At 40.3% G+C, this 13,911-nt stretch overlaps 1 protein-coding gene across 1 annotated transcript in view; it reads right to left on the bottom strand.

The window, feature by feature from the left end:
* The window catches only part of LOC138974552 (uncharacterized), a 315,190-nt gene that overhangs the window by 137,232 nt on the left and 164,047 nt on the right, over nt 1-13,911 (bottom strand). Inside the window, exons 43-47 of the mRNA XM_070347269.1 lie at nt 13,486-13,562; nt 10,302-10,441; nt 7,472-7,621; nt 7,007-7,183; nt 4,958-5,076 (exon numbers count right to left, since the gene is read on the bottom strand). Of these exons, the coding sequence (XP_070203370.1) occupies nt 4,958-5,076; nt 7,007-7,183; nt 7,472-7,621; nt 10,302-10,441; nt 13,486-13,562 (663 nt within the window). The remainder of the gene's footprint in view (nt 1-4,957; nt 5,077-7,006; nt 7,184-7,471; nt 7,622-10,301; nt 10,442-13,485; nt 13,563-13,911) is intronic.

The raw sequence follows: 13,911 nt of genomic DNA, 5'->3' as shown, positions 1-13,911 counted from the left end.
TTCCTGGGCCTTGCCAGCTTCTACAGATGCTTCATCCCGCACTTCGCCGAAATTGCACTACCACTGACCAACCTTACCAAGAAACTACAACCGACCGTTGTAGTGTGGACTGAGGAATGCAGCTCCGCATTCAACACCTTGAAGAGGCGACTCACCAGTCAGCCTATACTCCGGCTACCAGACCTGAACAAGGACTTCGTGCTGAGGACAGACGCTTCAGGGAAAGGACTTGGGGCAGTGTTGCTTCAGGAGACAGAGGGGTTTTTGCACCCTGTTTGCTTCGCCAGCCGTAAGCTGACCTCGGCCGAGGCAGCATATGCAACGGTTGAACGCGAGTGACTCGCCATTGTCTGGGGCATCCAGAAGTTCGAAGCGTACCTGTACGGACGACCTTTCTGTCTGGAGACGGACCATCAACCTCTGCAATATCTTCAGGTTGCAAGGTTGGCAAACGCCAGACTTATGCGCTGGGCGTTGATTCTCCAACCGTACCAATTCACGGTACGCGTCATTCCGGGCGCCAACAATGTTGGAGCCGATTTTCTCTCTCGAGCTGTAGAGGAGAACATGACTGGGAGCGAAACCGAGGTTTCGTCTTGAAGAGGGGAGGTGTGTCACGATTAGGTGACAGGGATCAAGAAAAGGTCACTCGGTGGGGTGCCCTCTCTTGATCCAGTGCGACAGAAAGCGTCTGTTTTCCGTCAACCGGATGTGGATTTTGCTGACAGCGCCAAACAAGCACGAGATTTCTGTTTTTGCACGCATTTCACGGAGTGGTTTTTGCTGTCGGGGCAGAATTGTCGATAGCTGAAATTGTTAGGTGACAAGGTTAGTCACGTGTTATTCTCAAGGTTGTCTGTCTGAGACACGGTAACGGCGCACTTGACACTCAGCGGCAGTAGAAGAAGGATCGAATATAGGGGTCTCTAGAGTATGATGGTTTTCACCGAATAGAGTATTTGGCACTCTAGAGGATCTTCAACAAGTTATCACCTTCTCACCGCCACATGTTTCGCTGAGGACGAGTCGTCAACTTTCCTTTCGTCGTGCGATGGTTTTCGCATAAGTATTCGGCAAGGGGTTTCTGGATGTTGTTGTCACTGTTGACGAACAGAGGCCATTCCAGGGAGGAAGCGGGTTTTGCTTCCATGAGAGTGCTACATTCATAGGCTGTTTGAGGTAATAAATCATTATTTAACGCTGTTGACGAGTCTGTGTTTGTGGAATGGAATACTCTCTGTTGTTCTCTCCAGGTTAGCGCATAATTTGCTCTCTGTGACGCTAAAATACTAATCTGTATATGGTTTTTGCAGATAGGGAGAGAAAGACGAAAAGACGGCTGTTTTGTTGTTGTGAAAAGTCCATTAATTTTGTGCAGGCCCACGTGCTCGATGAGATATGTAAAGATGACATGTTTAAAGGTGGAGGGTGAGGGGTAGCTGACATGTTTAGTGCACCGATGCTTTTCTGTTTGCAGCCTTCGTTTTCCTAACTTCTGTTCGGCTGCCTTTTGGGGGACCACGCTAACCAGCACACCGGCTAACCAGCGAACCGGCTAACCAGCTAACCAGCGAACCGGCTAACCAGCTAACCAGCGACTGGGTGCGGCGCCTGATGCCTCCACAGTTCCCTGCTTCGTCACCACACTAACCAGCACTTCATTCGACGGAGCAGTTGTGGAGGCTAAAAGACTAATTACAGGACGTCCACCCAGTGGCGAAAGAAAGCTAAGTGCACCATGTCTTATGCACCCCGTTGACCACCGTTGTCTTTTACGTTATCTGTGATTATACTCGAGTAGGGACGACGTGGGGTGTGTGACACCTGCATGAACTAGCATTTTTGGAGCAGAACAGTCGTATTTTCTTATCTTTACACGGGATCAGCGTGTTACTATAATTTTCTATTCTAACTGGCATTTTGTCAGTGACCATTGGTTTTTTACGTTTTGTGAACGTAAAAAGAACATATTTTGAGTGAAGTCTCGAGGGAGGTGGCGAGTTTTTACATAAACAGGCGTCTGAAACTTATACTTTTGTTGTCTCTATTAAATTGTATGACTGCGAGAGTGGGTCGTGGTGTGGTTAGTTAGTTAGTAGTAACTAACCGTTTCATAATCGCCTTATGTGATATATTGAAACGTGACAACGTCATCAAATACATTTATCAAAAAAAAAGAAACACACGTCTGGGGATATTATTTCCAGGAACTCTCATGTCAAATTTCATAAAGATCGGTCCAGTAGTTTAGTCTGAATCGCTCTACACACACACACACACACACACACACACACACACACACGCACATACACCACGATTATTACTTGCACTTTTTGAAAATAAAGCTTTTTCTACGATACAGTGTTTACCTCCTAAATGTATAAGTCATCCGGTAGAAAAACCGGAAGTATCGTGTACTAAGCATATGTATATGTTTAAAAAAGTTAATTGTGTTAATGTAGAACATCTTGCCTATGTTTAGGTTTTGAATACTTTAGGGGAAAAGCATAGCCATTATTCAGTCATCTTTAACTAACACCCCTAATCTCAGGGCCCATTTTGTTAGTGGGGGTAGGGTTTCAATCAGTCAAAAATCACTTTCATTCAATATTGTCTGCCATTTCAAATACATACACGTAATTGCACAATTTCTTGAATTTTAAGATGCTTTAACTGACTATACCAAGAAAACCTGCACTTTTTGTAGAATTAGTTTTTTTTCCATGATTTATGTTTAAAAATGTCAATTCTTACGACAAAAAATGCTAACAATTGCCTCACCAGACGACACGTACCTACGACGTGAATTGTGTCTGCCAATTAAAATGCATATATTTTGAAATAAGGGGAATCATAACATATTTCACTGTGAAGTGTCTCACTCTAATATCTTCTGGGTTCATGGTGTATTTGGTTAAGTGAATTGCAGATAAGGTTTTTTGAAAATGACAGCTATACATATATTTTATTAAAACTGAAACTGGTGGAGTGAAAAACAGACCTGTTTTGAAGAAGTCGTACTAAAATCATTTATGGCCTTGAACTTCACAGTTTGCGTGTTATCTTTTAAAGAAAACCCGTTTTCATCACTAACAATGACCTAATTTACACATACATATCGGTCGGTCATAGTCGCGTTTTTATTAGAGAGGTAGTGTACAAAATGTCGTTTTGTACGTTTAAATTACATGTCCATTATTTTAGTCATATATCAATCAATAAGTAAATGCGCATACTTTTATTAAACGTTACTTTCACTTTAAGATCGCTTCTAACATTTAGTATAATTTCTGACAAATGCACGCTATGTAATAAATTGATAATATTATGGACGCCATGTGGTAAAACCGGAAGTTGAATTATTTTGCGATAGCAAAATCCTTTTACAATGATCACTTTCCTTTTATATTGAGCTGATCTTTAACGTTATGGGTAAAAATCTAACATATTGAACCAAATTATCCTTTTTCAAGCCTGTGTATGTGTAAACTCTTTTTTGCTTCGACCCGGTTCGGTTTTCGGAGTTGATTCAGAATCATCCATTATTTATCTTATATGACTGTTGTTTTCCTCGGTAAATTAACAATTGTTGATGTAAAATAATTCTAGCTGTGAGAATAAACAATTTTCAAGATGTTTTTGATTGCGGTTTCAACCAGGCGTTCAGTTAGCTATACATATCGATTGAGAAAATGGCATTTCCTGTTTTGTCGTCCGCATGTTATACAGATGTTGCTAAAAATAAAACTGTGTATACGAATTAGGCATTTTACTTGCTGTCTGATGGCAACAATCTTTAGCTTTCGTTTAAGGTATAATTTGCTTATATCCGTATGCAGTCAAGCGGTACATGACGTTTTTTTGTAACCTACCCCCTGCGTTATGGCTGCATTTTTGCAGAATATGGGTCATGTTACAAAAACGCTTCTCATTCTTAGGTGGTTGGGTTTAGCCATTTGTCGTTTACCGAACTGTGGCTGCAAATAAAACGAACTTTCCAAAAAACATAATATCTAATGTGACCACCAAAAGTAACCCTCCCACTATAGCCAGCCAGGTGACTAGATATGTTTGGATTAAAAACACGCTCAGGAAGTTAAAACGAAGAGAGGTACAGAAAAGCGTGCTAACCTTCTCAGCGCAACTACTAAACCGCTCTTCTTGTCAATTTCACTGCCTTTGCCATGTGCGGTGGACTGACTATGCTACGGTCTTGCTGAAAAATTGCATTGCGTTCCGTTTCATTCTGTGAGTTCGACAGCTACTTGACTAAATGTTGTATTTTCGCCTTACGCGACTTGTTTTTTTATCTGGCGGTACTGACAATATCGTTATTGAAACAATCCCAGTGCACTAAGGGATTTGTAGAGCAAATCTCGATAATAAATATTGAACTCAGCGCTATGCGCTTCGTTCATTAATGAATTTTCTCGATTTGCTCTATAAATCCCTTTATGCACTGGGATGTTTCAATAACCTAAAGTGTCAGTGGGAAGGAGACCGTGATATGTTTACATGACTCCCAACTGGTTACGGAAAAAGTATCGTCCACTCCGTAGCCATTTTGTTATGATCACGTGACAAAGTTGGTTATCACGTGACACCTTTGCCATATTTAAAGTTGTTTGCACAGTAAATACATCCGCGAAAGATAGCTCGCTTGAAACTGTCTTACATAACAATTCCTTTGTAATTTAAAAAAGTACATAACACCATGAAAAATCATTATTAACGATCGCGAATCTGCTTATATCATCAACACATTACGAAAAGCTATAAATATGTAAAAAATAAAAACATAAAAAACACACGATTTCCTCTCCAAATAAGGAAAACAAAGGGATAAATGAGACCCGAAGGGAAGTAACTCATTTTGACCTGAGTTCAGGAAGAGGCTAACTGGCCTGTACTTAACCTTTTCTCCGAGGTACACGCTGGCAAATGTGTTTCAGTTTACCTTTCTAAACATGTAGACTGGAGGTGGAAAGCCACCAGCCTGGCACGTCATGACCAGCCTGTCTCCTACCTTCGGCATCACAGGGTTGAAGGTCAAGGGCAGGGTAATAGTGGGTTTAACTGAAATTAACATACAGAACGCATAATATCATGAACAGACCTCGGTAGAACTGTTCGTGCGTCACACGTTTCACTGCTTTGGTGTACTACACGTGTCATTATGTTGGTGTGTATTACCCGTTTTGCCTGAAATTTAACACGATGTACAAAATGTCTATGGCATATCTCTGAAGAAAAATTCTAGCCAAGACTGGTCTCCCTTCACCATGGCACGGCCCTCAAACTAACACAGTCCATTGTCGCCGTATTGCTTTTACCATCACATCGCTTTTCAAAATAAGACAGCACCAAGCACATGTGGCCCTCCACCACGAAATGAGTCGCATGTCACCTCGCGCGGTTCTGCGCTAGGCTTAATTAATATAGGTCCGGGGAATGTCTGGTACCAGTTTGAGGGTCACCTTAGTCACAGGCTTATAACTCAAACAGTTTTCGCTCCTTTCTAAAACGGCTGTCACCACTGGATAGAGCATAACACACTCTTTAGAAAAAATGTAATAATATGAAAATCATGCAAAGGTGAGAGGTAACGAAGAAAGAAAAAAGAAAAAAAAACAAGAGAATAAAAAAAGAGAAAAAACCCTACACACACACACACACACACACACACACACACACACACACACACACACACACACACACACACACGACTAACAAACACACATAAACAAATCCATATGCAATCAAATGAAAAAGTATATAAATGAGAGAAGAGAAGAAGAGAACAAAATTACTAACACAAACTAAAATAAGATAACATAAAATAAAGGAAAAAAAAATAGTAGAAAGGGTACATAGACATTTCATCAATACATTTATAATCAAGGATATTAATTAAAGTCATGCATAGGCGAAATCCAAGAACAAATAGACTACTAACGTTCAAAAACTAAAAACAAAACAAAAGGAAGGTCAGTTATTAGAATGTTCCATTATTGACAAAAAAACCACATTTATGTAATAATAAACGAAAATGTATACAATTACGAGAAAATACACATTTTATCTCAGTATACGTGGAATGCGACCTCTGGCAGGAACACTGTTTGAAATTCGGTATGCAAATGTATGCATTTAACTTTCATTTTTGTACAAAATATCAAGAGAGTCCAACAGTTGTGTGGTCATCTACAGGGAAAACATTGTCTGTTTATGCCAGCAATGTGTTCCAGGCAACATTCTTAAAACAGTAAATAAGGGATATCTGGCATTTTCTAATTACATTGCTCAAGTACAGTTTTCTGTGTACTTGAACTTTAGTAAGCTTCCTCTAGAATGCGAACATTGTCTCTCTTTGCTTTGCTTGAACTGACCGTGTCAGATTTGTATTAAATGGTGACTGGGTGGCCGAGTGGTAACGCACTTGCGCTCGGAAGCGAGAGGTTGCGAGTTCGACCCTGGTTCAGGGCATTAGCAATTTTCTCCCCATTTCCTAACCTAGGTGGTGGGTTCAAGTGCTAGTCCTTCGGATGAGACGAAAAACCGAGGTCCCTTCGTGTACACTACATTGGGGTGTGCACGTTAAAGATCCCACGATTGACTAAAAGGTCTTTCCCGGCAAAATTGTATAGGCATAGATACAAAATGTCCACCAAAATACCCGTGTGACTTGGATTAATAGGCCGTGAAAAGTAGGATATGCGCCGAAATGGTTGCGATCTGCTGGTCGATGTGAATGCGTGATGTATTGTGTAAAAGAATTCCATCTCACACGGCATAAATAAATCCCTGCGCATTGAATATGTGCGCGATATAAATTGCATACAATTAATAAATTAAAATTAAAAATAAATAAATCCCTGCGCTTAGAACTGTACCCACGGAATACGCGCGATATAAGCCTCATATTGATTGATTGATTAATAAATAATACGTGTTTTAAAATGGTTCCTGATATGCGGTTTTCATTTATGTAAAGTGAAGTACCCACCATAGACCATAAGCTCAATATAATGGTTGTAGAACTGTTCAATGTCTTGTAGCAAGTCAATGGAGCAGATGTACCTGCCGGTGTCCTTAATCTGCAAGTTCTTGATCACCAAGTAGTTTCCATACTTGCCAGGTGTAGTTCCATAGCCCAATATATACTTGACTGCACCTGAACTCACTGAAAAAAAGAATCGTCATCCTTTCAGTCTATATAGCATTTTTTTTTTTTTTTTTTTTTTTTTTTTTTGCTTAACGCCCAGCCGACCACGAAGGGCCATATCAGGGTGGTGCTGCTTTGACATATATAACGTGCGCCACACACAAGACATAAGTCGCAGCACAGGCTTCATGTCTCATCCAGTCACATTATTCTGACACCGGACCAACCAGTCCGAGCACTAACCCCATAATGCCAGAGAAAACACAACTACCACGGAAGAAACCAAACCGAGAAACAAAAGCTCACCAGGCATGATGCGGGCAATGTGAAGTGGTCCCGCGACCCGAAACCATCTCACTTCTTTCATCAATTCCTCCTGGTCCAAGCAACACCAAAGCGTGACATCGGTGTTCTTTTCAGCAAGGTAGATATTAGGTGAAACTACGTTTATTCCATCTGGCGTTAAACAAAGAAGAAACAAATCGCGTAAGGCGAAATAACAACATTTAATCAAGCTGTCGAACTCACAAAATGAAACTGAACGCACTGCATTTTTTCACCAAGACCGCATGCTCGTAGTCTTGTCAGTCCACCGATCGTGGCAAAGGCAGTGACATCGACAAGCCAGAATAGTGCTATAATGGTCGCGCTGAGTAGTATAACACGCTTTTCTGTGTCTCTATTCTTTTTAGCGTACTGAGTTTGTTTTTAATCCAAACATATCGTCTATATGTTTTTGGAATCAGGGACTGACAACGAATAAGATGAAATTGTTTCTAAATCGATTTTGCACAATTAATTGTAATCATAATTTTCATATTTTTAATTTTTAGAGCTTGTTTGTAATCCAAATATAAAATTATGTATATGTTTTTGGAATAAAAAAATGACGAAGAATAAGATGAAATTGCTTTTGGATCGTTAAAAAAAATAATGACAAGTTTCCGATTTTTAATGACCAAATTCATTAATTATTTTTTGAGCCACCACGCTGAAATACAATACCAAAGTCCGGCCTTTGTCGAAGATTGCTTTGCCAAAATTTCAATCAATTTGATTGAAAAATGAGGGTGTGACAATGCCGCGCTCAACTTTTACAAAAAGCCGGATATGACGTCATCAAAGACATTTATCGAAAACATAAAAAAATCCGGGGATATCATTCCCAGGAACTATCATGTCAAATTTCATAATAATCGGTCCAGTAGTTTAGTCTGAATCGCTCCACACACACACACACACACACACACACACACACACACACACACACACACACAGAGACAGACACAGACACACACACACACACACACACACACACACACATACACATACACACACACACACACACACACACATCACGACCCTCGTCTCGATTCCCCCTGTATGTTAAAACATTTAGTCCAAATTTGACTAAATGTAACAAGTCGCGTAAGGCGAAAATACAACATTTAGACAAGCTCAGTCGAACTCACAGAATGAAACCGAACGCAAAGCATTTTTTTCCGCAAGACCACTCGTAGCATCGTCTGTCCACCGCTCTTTCTTTCTTTATTTGGTGTTTAACGTCGTTTTCAACCGTTCAAGGTTATATCGCGACGGTGTCCACCGCTCGTGGCAAAGGCAGTGAAATTAACAATACAGAAAAGCGCGGTAGCGGTTGTGCTGAGGAGGATAGCCCGCTTTTCTATATATCTATTATTTTTAACTCTCTGAACGTGTTTTTAATCCAAACATATCACATCTATATGTTTTTGGAATCAGGAACCGACAAGGAATAAGCTGAAATTGTTTTTAAATCGATTTCGGAAATTCAATTTTAATTATAATTTTTATATTTTTAATTTTCAGAGCTTGTTTTTAATCCGAATATAACATAATTATATGTTTTTGGAATCAGCAAATGATGAAGAATACGATACATGTAATTTTGGATCGTTTTATAAAAAAAATAATTCGAATTACAATTTTCAGATTTTTAATGACAAAAGTCATCAATTAAATCTTAAGCCTCCAAGCTGAAATGTAATACCAAAGTCCGGCCTTCGTCAAAGATTGCTTTACCAAAATGTCAATCAATTTGATTGAACAATGAGGGTATGACAGTGCCGCCTCAACTTTTACAAAATGCCGGATAGGACGTCATCAAAGGTATTTATCGAAAAAATTTTAAAAAAAAAAAATCTGGGGATATCATACCCAGGAACTCTCATGAAAAATTTCATACAGATCGTTCCAGTAGTTTTCTCTGAATCGCTCTACACAATCAATCAATCAATCAATCAATCAATGAGGCTTATATCGCGCATATTCCGTGGGTACAGTTCTAGGCGCTGTGCAGTGATGCCGTGTGAGATGAAATGTTATACGGCCAGTAATTGCAGCCATTTCGGCGCATATTTACCTTTCACGGCCTATTATTCTAAGTCACACGGGTATAGGTAGACAATTATTAACTGTGCCAAAGCAATTTTGCCAGGAAAGACCCTTTTGTCAATCGTGGGATCTTTAACGTGCACACCCAATGTAGTGTACACGGGGGGGAGTTCGGACACCGAAGAGAGTCTGCACACAAAGTTGACTCTGAAATAAATTTCCGCCGAACCTGGGATCGAACTCACGCTGACAGCGGCCAACTGAATACAAATCCAGCGCGCTACCAACTGAGCTATATACACACACACACACACACACACACACACACACACACACACACACACACACACATGCACCACGATCCCTCGTCTCTATTCCCCCCTCTATGTTAAAACATTTAGTCAAAACTTGACTAAATGTAAAAAGACATTTACCTGCCTGCATATCAGTTACAATTAAGATGCTTATTTTTCCAGCTTAATCAAAACCCTGTTTTGGGTATTTGAAAAGACAAGATAGACTTTGAATAATATGTTTTGCTTTGATTTACAGCACGAGAAGCTACTTTAGACAAAAATGATTAACACAGGCAGACAGATATAAGAAAGGGATAAAGAGAGACAGACAGACAGACAGACAGACACAAGCACGCATGCATGCACGCACGCACGCACGCACTCACACACACACACACACACACACACACACACGCACACACACACAGACACACACACGCACACACACACACACACATACAACGTACTGTAAACGAGCAGTCTGATGCTGGCCCTCTCCTCAATCCCATCCACAAGCCCTTCACATGTGTAGTCAGTTGCATCATCCGCCTTGGTTGGTGAGCAAATGAGCAGCATCAGACGGGTACCTCTGTCTTCAATGCGTATGCTGTAACAGACAAATGTGTTACTGCGTGGTTCAGGTTAGTTGCTTAAAAACGCTTGTGAGGTTTGAGGAGAACGAGAGTGCAGTGTCTATTTTCTGCAAATCAGCTCCAAACTGCTGGCGTAAGATAAAGGTTACTACTGTAACAACTGCTATTCTTGATAACCAAGTTGTGAGTACCCAAGGAGTCATCCAAGTTGGACTGAGCATTTTGTTTTACATTATATGTTGTTTTGGTCTACTCACAGGGATGTTGTTAGGCGTCGGACGGCTCAAATGTCCGATTCACTTAGCCGCATGTCGGTCAGATGTCCTATCGTTTTCAACTGAGCGCGGTCATTGTCCGATAAGAACTCCATTCCTTTGGACAGCGCGTTATTTGATCATTTTCCTTTCCTGATAATAATCTTCAAAAAGTGACCAAGCGCTCTCGCGTACAGATGCACTAAAGTTGTGCAGTGCAGATATTGCGTTTTACGAACCGTTTGCGGTATGAAATGTTTGCGTACATCCGTGTACAGCACTAAAGTTAGGAGTACGGGAGACAACTCCAACTGACCAAGGCTCGCGTATGCTTTAACTTGCTTTCGGTTAGAGTTGAAGCGCACGGCACTGAATTATGCCACCGAAAAAAGCTAAAGCCTGCCAAACAAACAAAAAGCTGAACACGTTTGGCGTTCCACCGGCATCGTGTGCTACATTAGGGCCAAGTAGAACTTGGGAAAACAGGGCAAGCAATAGCATAATTCCGGAAAATGACAGCGCCAATGACAGTGCCGCCGATGAAACCTCCACAATCACGGAAAGTAAATTTTCGTAACTAGAAGATGTACGTGTCGGTACAACAGGACATTCGCACAGACGGTCTTTTAATAAGGTTAACTATTCATGGCTGACCCTGTTTAGTACTAGTTGGTTAGAATTTGACAGCAAACAGACCATCTATATAGGTAAACTGTTTTGTCGAATATGTCAAGAAAAAGCTCTGTCAGGAAATCATGCACTTTGTGTGCCAATCAAAGTAAGAGTGCTGAAGTTTTTGGTAATCTTGAACTTTAGCGTGTTGAATTCATAGCTCAGAATCCAGTGACATTCTTTACTTATTTTTGATACAAGTCCATGTAAGCAAGCCAAAGAACATTTGTTGTGAAATTAATTGACGGATTGAGCTCCAAACTTAAGTACAATTAATTAATTTGGTTGTTCAATCGACGAAAATGCACCGAAAATGCCGTACGTTGTCAACCATGGGACATCATTTACACGAAAGAGTTGTTTCCATTGTCCGCTCATACGGATAATTCCTTCTTTGACCCATGTAAACGAAATGCATTCGCACAGTTCATCGGAGTTCATTTTGTAACTTCAAAGGGATTAAAATGACTTGTTATGATTACAAGTGCAGGTTTTACAAATTTGGAGACTTAAATGCCTCTGAATTATGAGCTATGAATTTAACACGCTAAAGTTCAAGATTACCAGTTTTTTTGTTGCTTTTTAGTTTTGTTGTTTCTTTTTTGTGTGTGTCCTGTTTGAAACAAAAGTCATAAAATAATATACGCACACAATGTTGGTGCACTTATTGATTTGTACGTGTGCATTTTTGTGTTTTGCACAAAATTATAATGTCCTATTAAAATGTCTGAAAGCAGTCACATGTCCTATTGATGCACTCAAAATGAAAAGCAAGTTATGTTAAAATTTGGTCAACCTGAAGCTAAAATACAAGTATTACCAAACCCGGGATCAGTCTTTATCGAGACTTACAAAACTTGACTAGCCGACCGAAACCAGACGACCGAGACAAGACGACCGAGACAAGACGGTTTTGGCACGGAATTTAAATATAAGACCTTTTTTTGCATTAACCAGAAGCCTATGGGGGGAGAGAAATTCAAGTGTTACGCCCTCACGGCAACCCGACTTTAGATGAGATACACAAGTGTATGCGTGTTTAGGCAGAATGACCGAGGTGGGAGATGGATACCGTCTCTGGGTCTGCACATAAAGTTGACCTGTGTCCGGCCCGGCCCGGATTCGAACCAGCGACCTTTCGATCACAAGTCCAGTGCTCTACCACCTAAGCTACCAGGGCCCCCCAGAAACCTATTATACTAGAAGTACTTTTATACTACTATTACCAGCAGTCGACACGCGATTATACATATGCTCTTTGACCTTTCCTGGGGGATATCCCGCACAAGAAATAGAAGAATGGATTGTGGGAAAGCCGTTTAAGGGCTTTCACGCACTATATTCAATTTTCAATACACCACTCAAAACCTTTGGGATAAATCAACAATTCGCGTAAGGTGAAATTACTACATTTAGTCAAGCTGTGGAGCTCACAGAATGAAACTGAACGCACTGCATTTGTTCACAATACCGTAGTATTCCGCTCGTGCAAAAGGCAGTGAAATTAGTCAAGTCAAACAGTTTATTTACCAAATGCAAAGCACAGGATTTTGTTATGGTGTATGCATAAAACTTCACACTCCTTCCACACGCATATATCATAACAACTATGTACAGATAAAGTGTTCAATTCCACTGAGCCTACTACGTGCGCACACCAACCAGACAGTTCAAAACGGACTGGTTGTTCTTCCAGCACCAATTTGACAGGAGCAATCCCAGGTTGCATGGATAAAGATAAATGAATTCCCTAAAAATCATATCTAAAAATATAGTCATCAATATAATAAATCCGAGTACATGCTAACACAGTTAATCACAGGACACAACCCTTACATCTATTAAGATATTTCATTTAAGGATACTCGATCCATTTCAAAACTTTAACTGACACATATCACAGATCTAACAGATTAAGAACGATCCACCATTGAGGCCGCAAGGACTGCCTCAGGAAAGAAACTGTTTCTGAAACGAGAAGTCCTGCTCTTCAGAGCGCGGAAGCGCTTGCCTGACGGGAGGAGCTCGAACAGATGGCTGGCTGGGTGAGATGAGTCTGCCACTATACCCCTAACTCTCTTTGCTAAACGTGAGCTGTACAGTGAGGCGACTGACGGAAGTTCGCAACCCACAATACGAGACGCTTGTCTGACAATGCGCTCCAGCTCTTCCTTGTTCCTAGCACTGGAACCGCTAAACCACACGGTGACTGAAAAACACAGAATGCTTTCTACAGTGGCCCTATAGAACTGCTTTTGGATGGCCTGTTTAGCACGCTTTTCTGTACCTCTCTTAGTTTTAACTTTTTGAGCGTGTTTTTAATCCAAACATATCATATCTATTTGTTTTAGGAATCAGAAACCGACAAGGAATAAGATGAAATTGTTTTTAAATCGATTTTGGAAGTTTTAGTTTAATAATATTTTTTTTATATTTTAAATTTTCAGATCTTGTTTTTAATCCGAATATAACAAATGTATATGTTTTTGGAATCAGAAAATGATGAAGAATAAGATGAACGTAATTTAGGATCATTTTATAAAAAAAAAATTAATTAC

The sequence above is a fragment of the Littorina saxatilis genome, linkage group LG8 (assembly GCF_037325665.1).
Source record: "Littorina saxatilis isolate snail1 linkage group LG8, US_GU_Lsax_2.0, whole genome shotgun sequence".
NCBI lineage: Eukaryota > Metazoa > Mollusca > Gastropoda > Littorinimorpha > Littorinidae > Littorina > Littorina saxatilis.
Note: the sequence above shows the minus strand (reverse complement) of the source record. Positions and strands in the feature narration are given on the sequence as shown.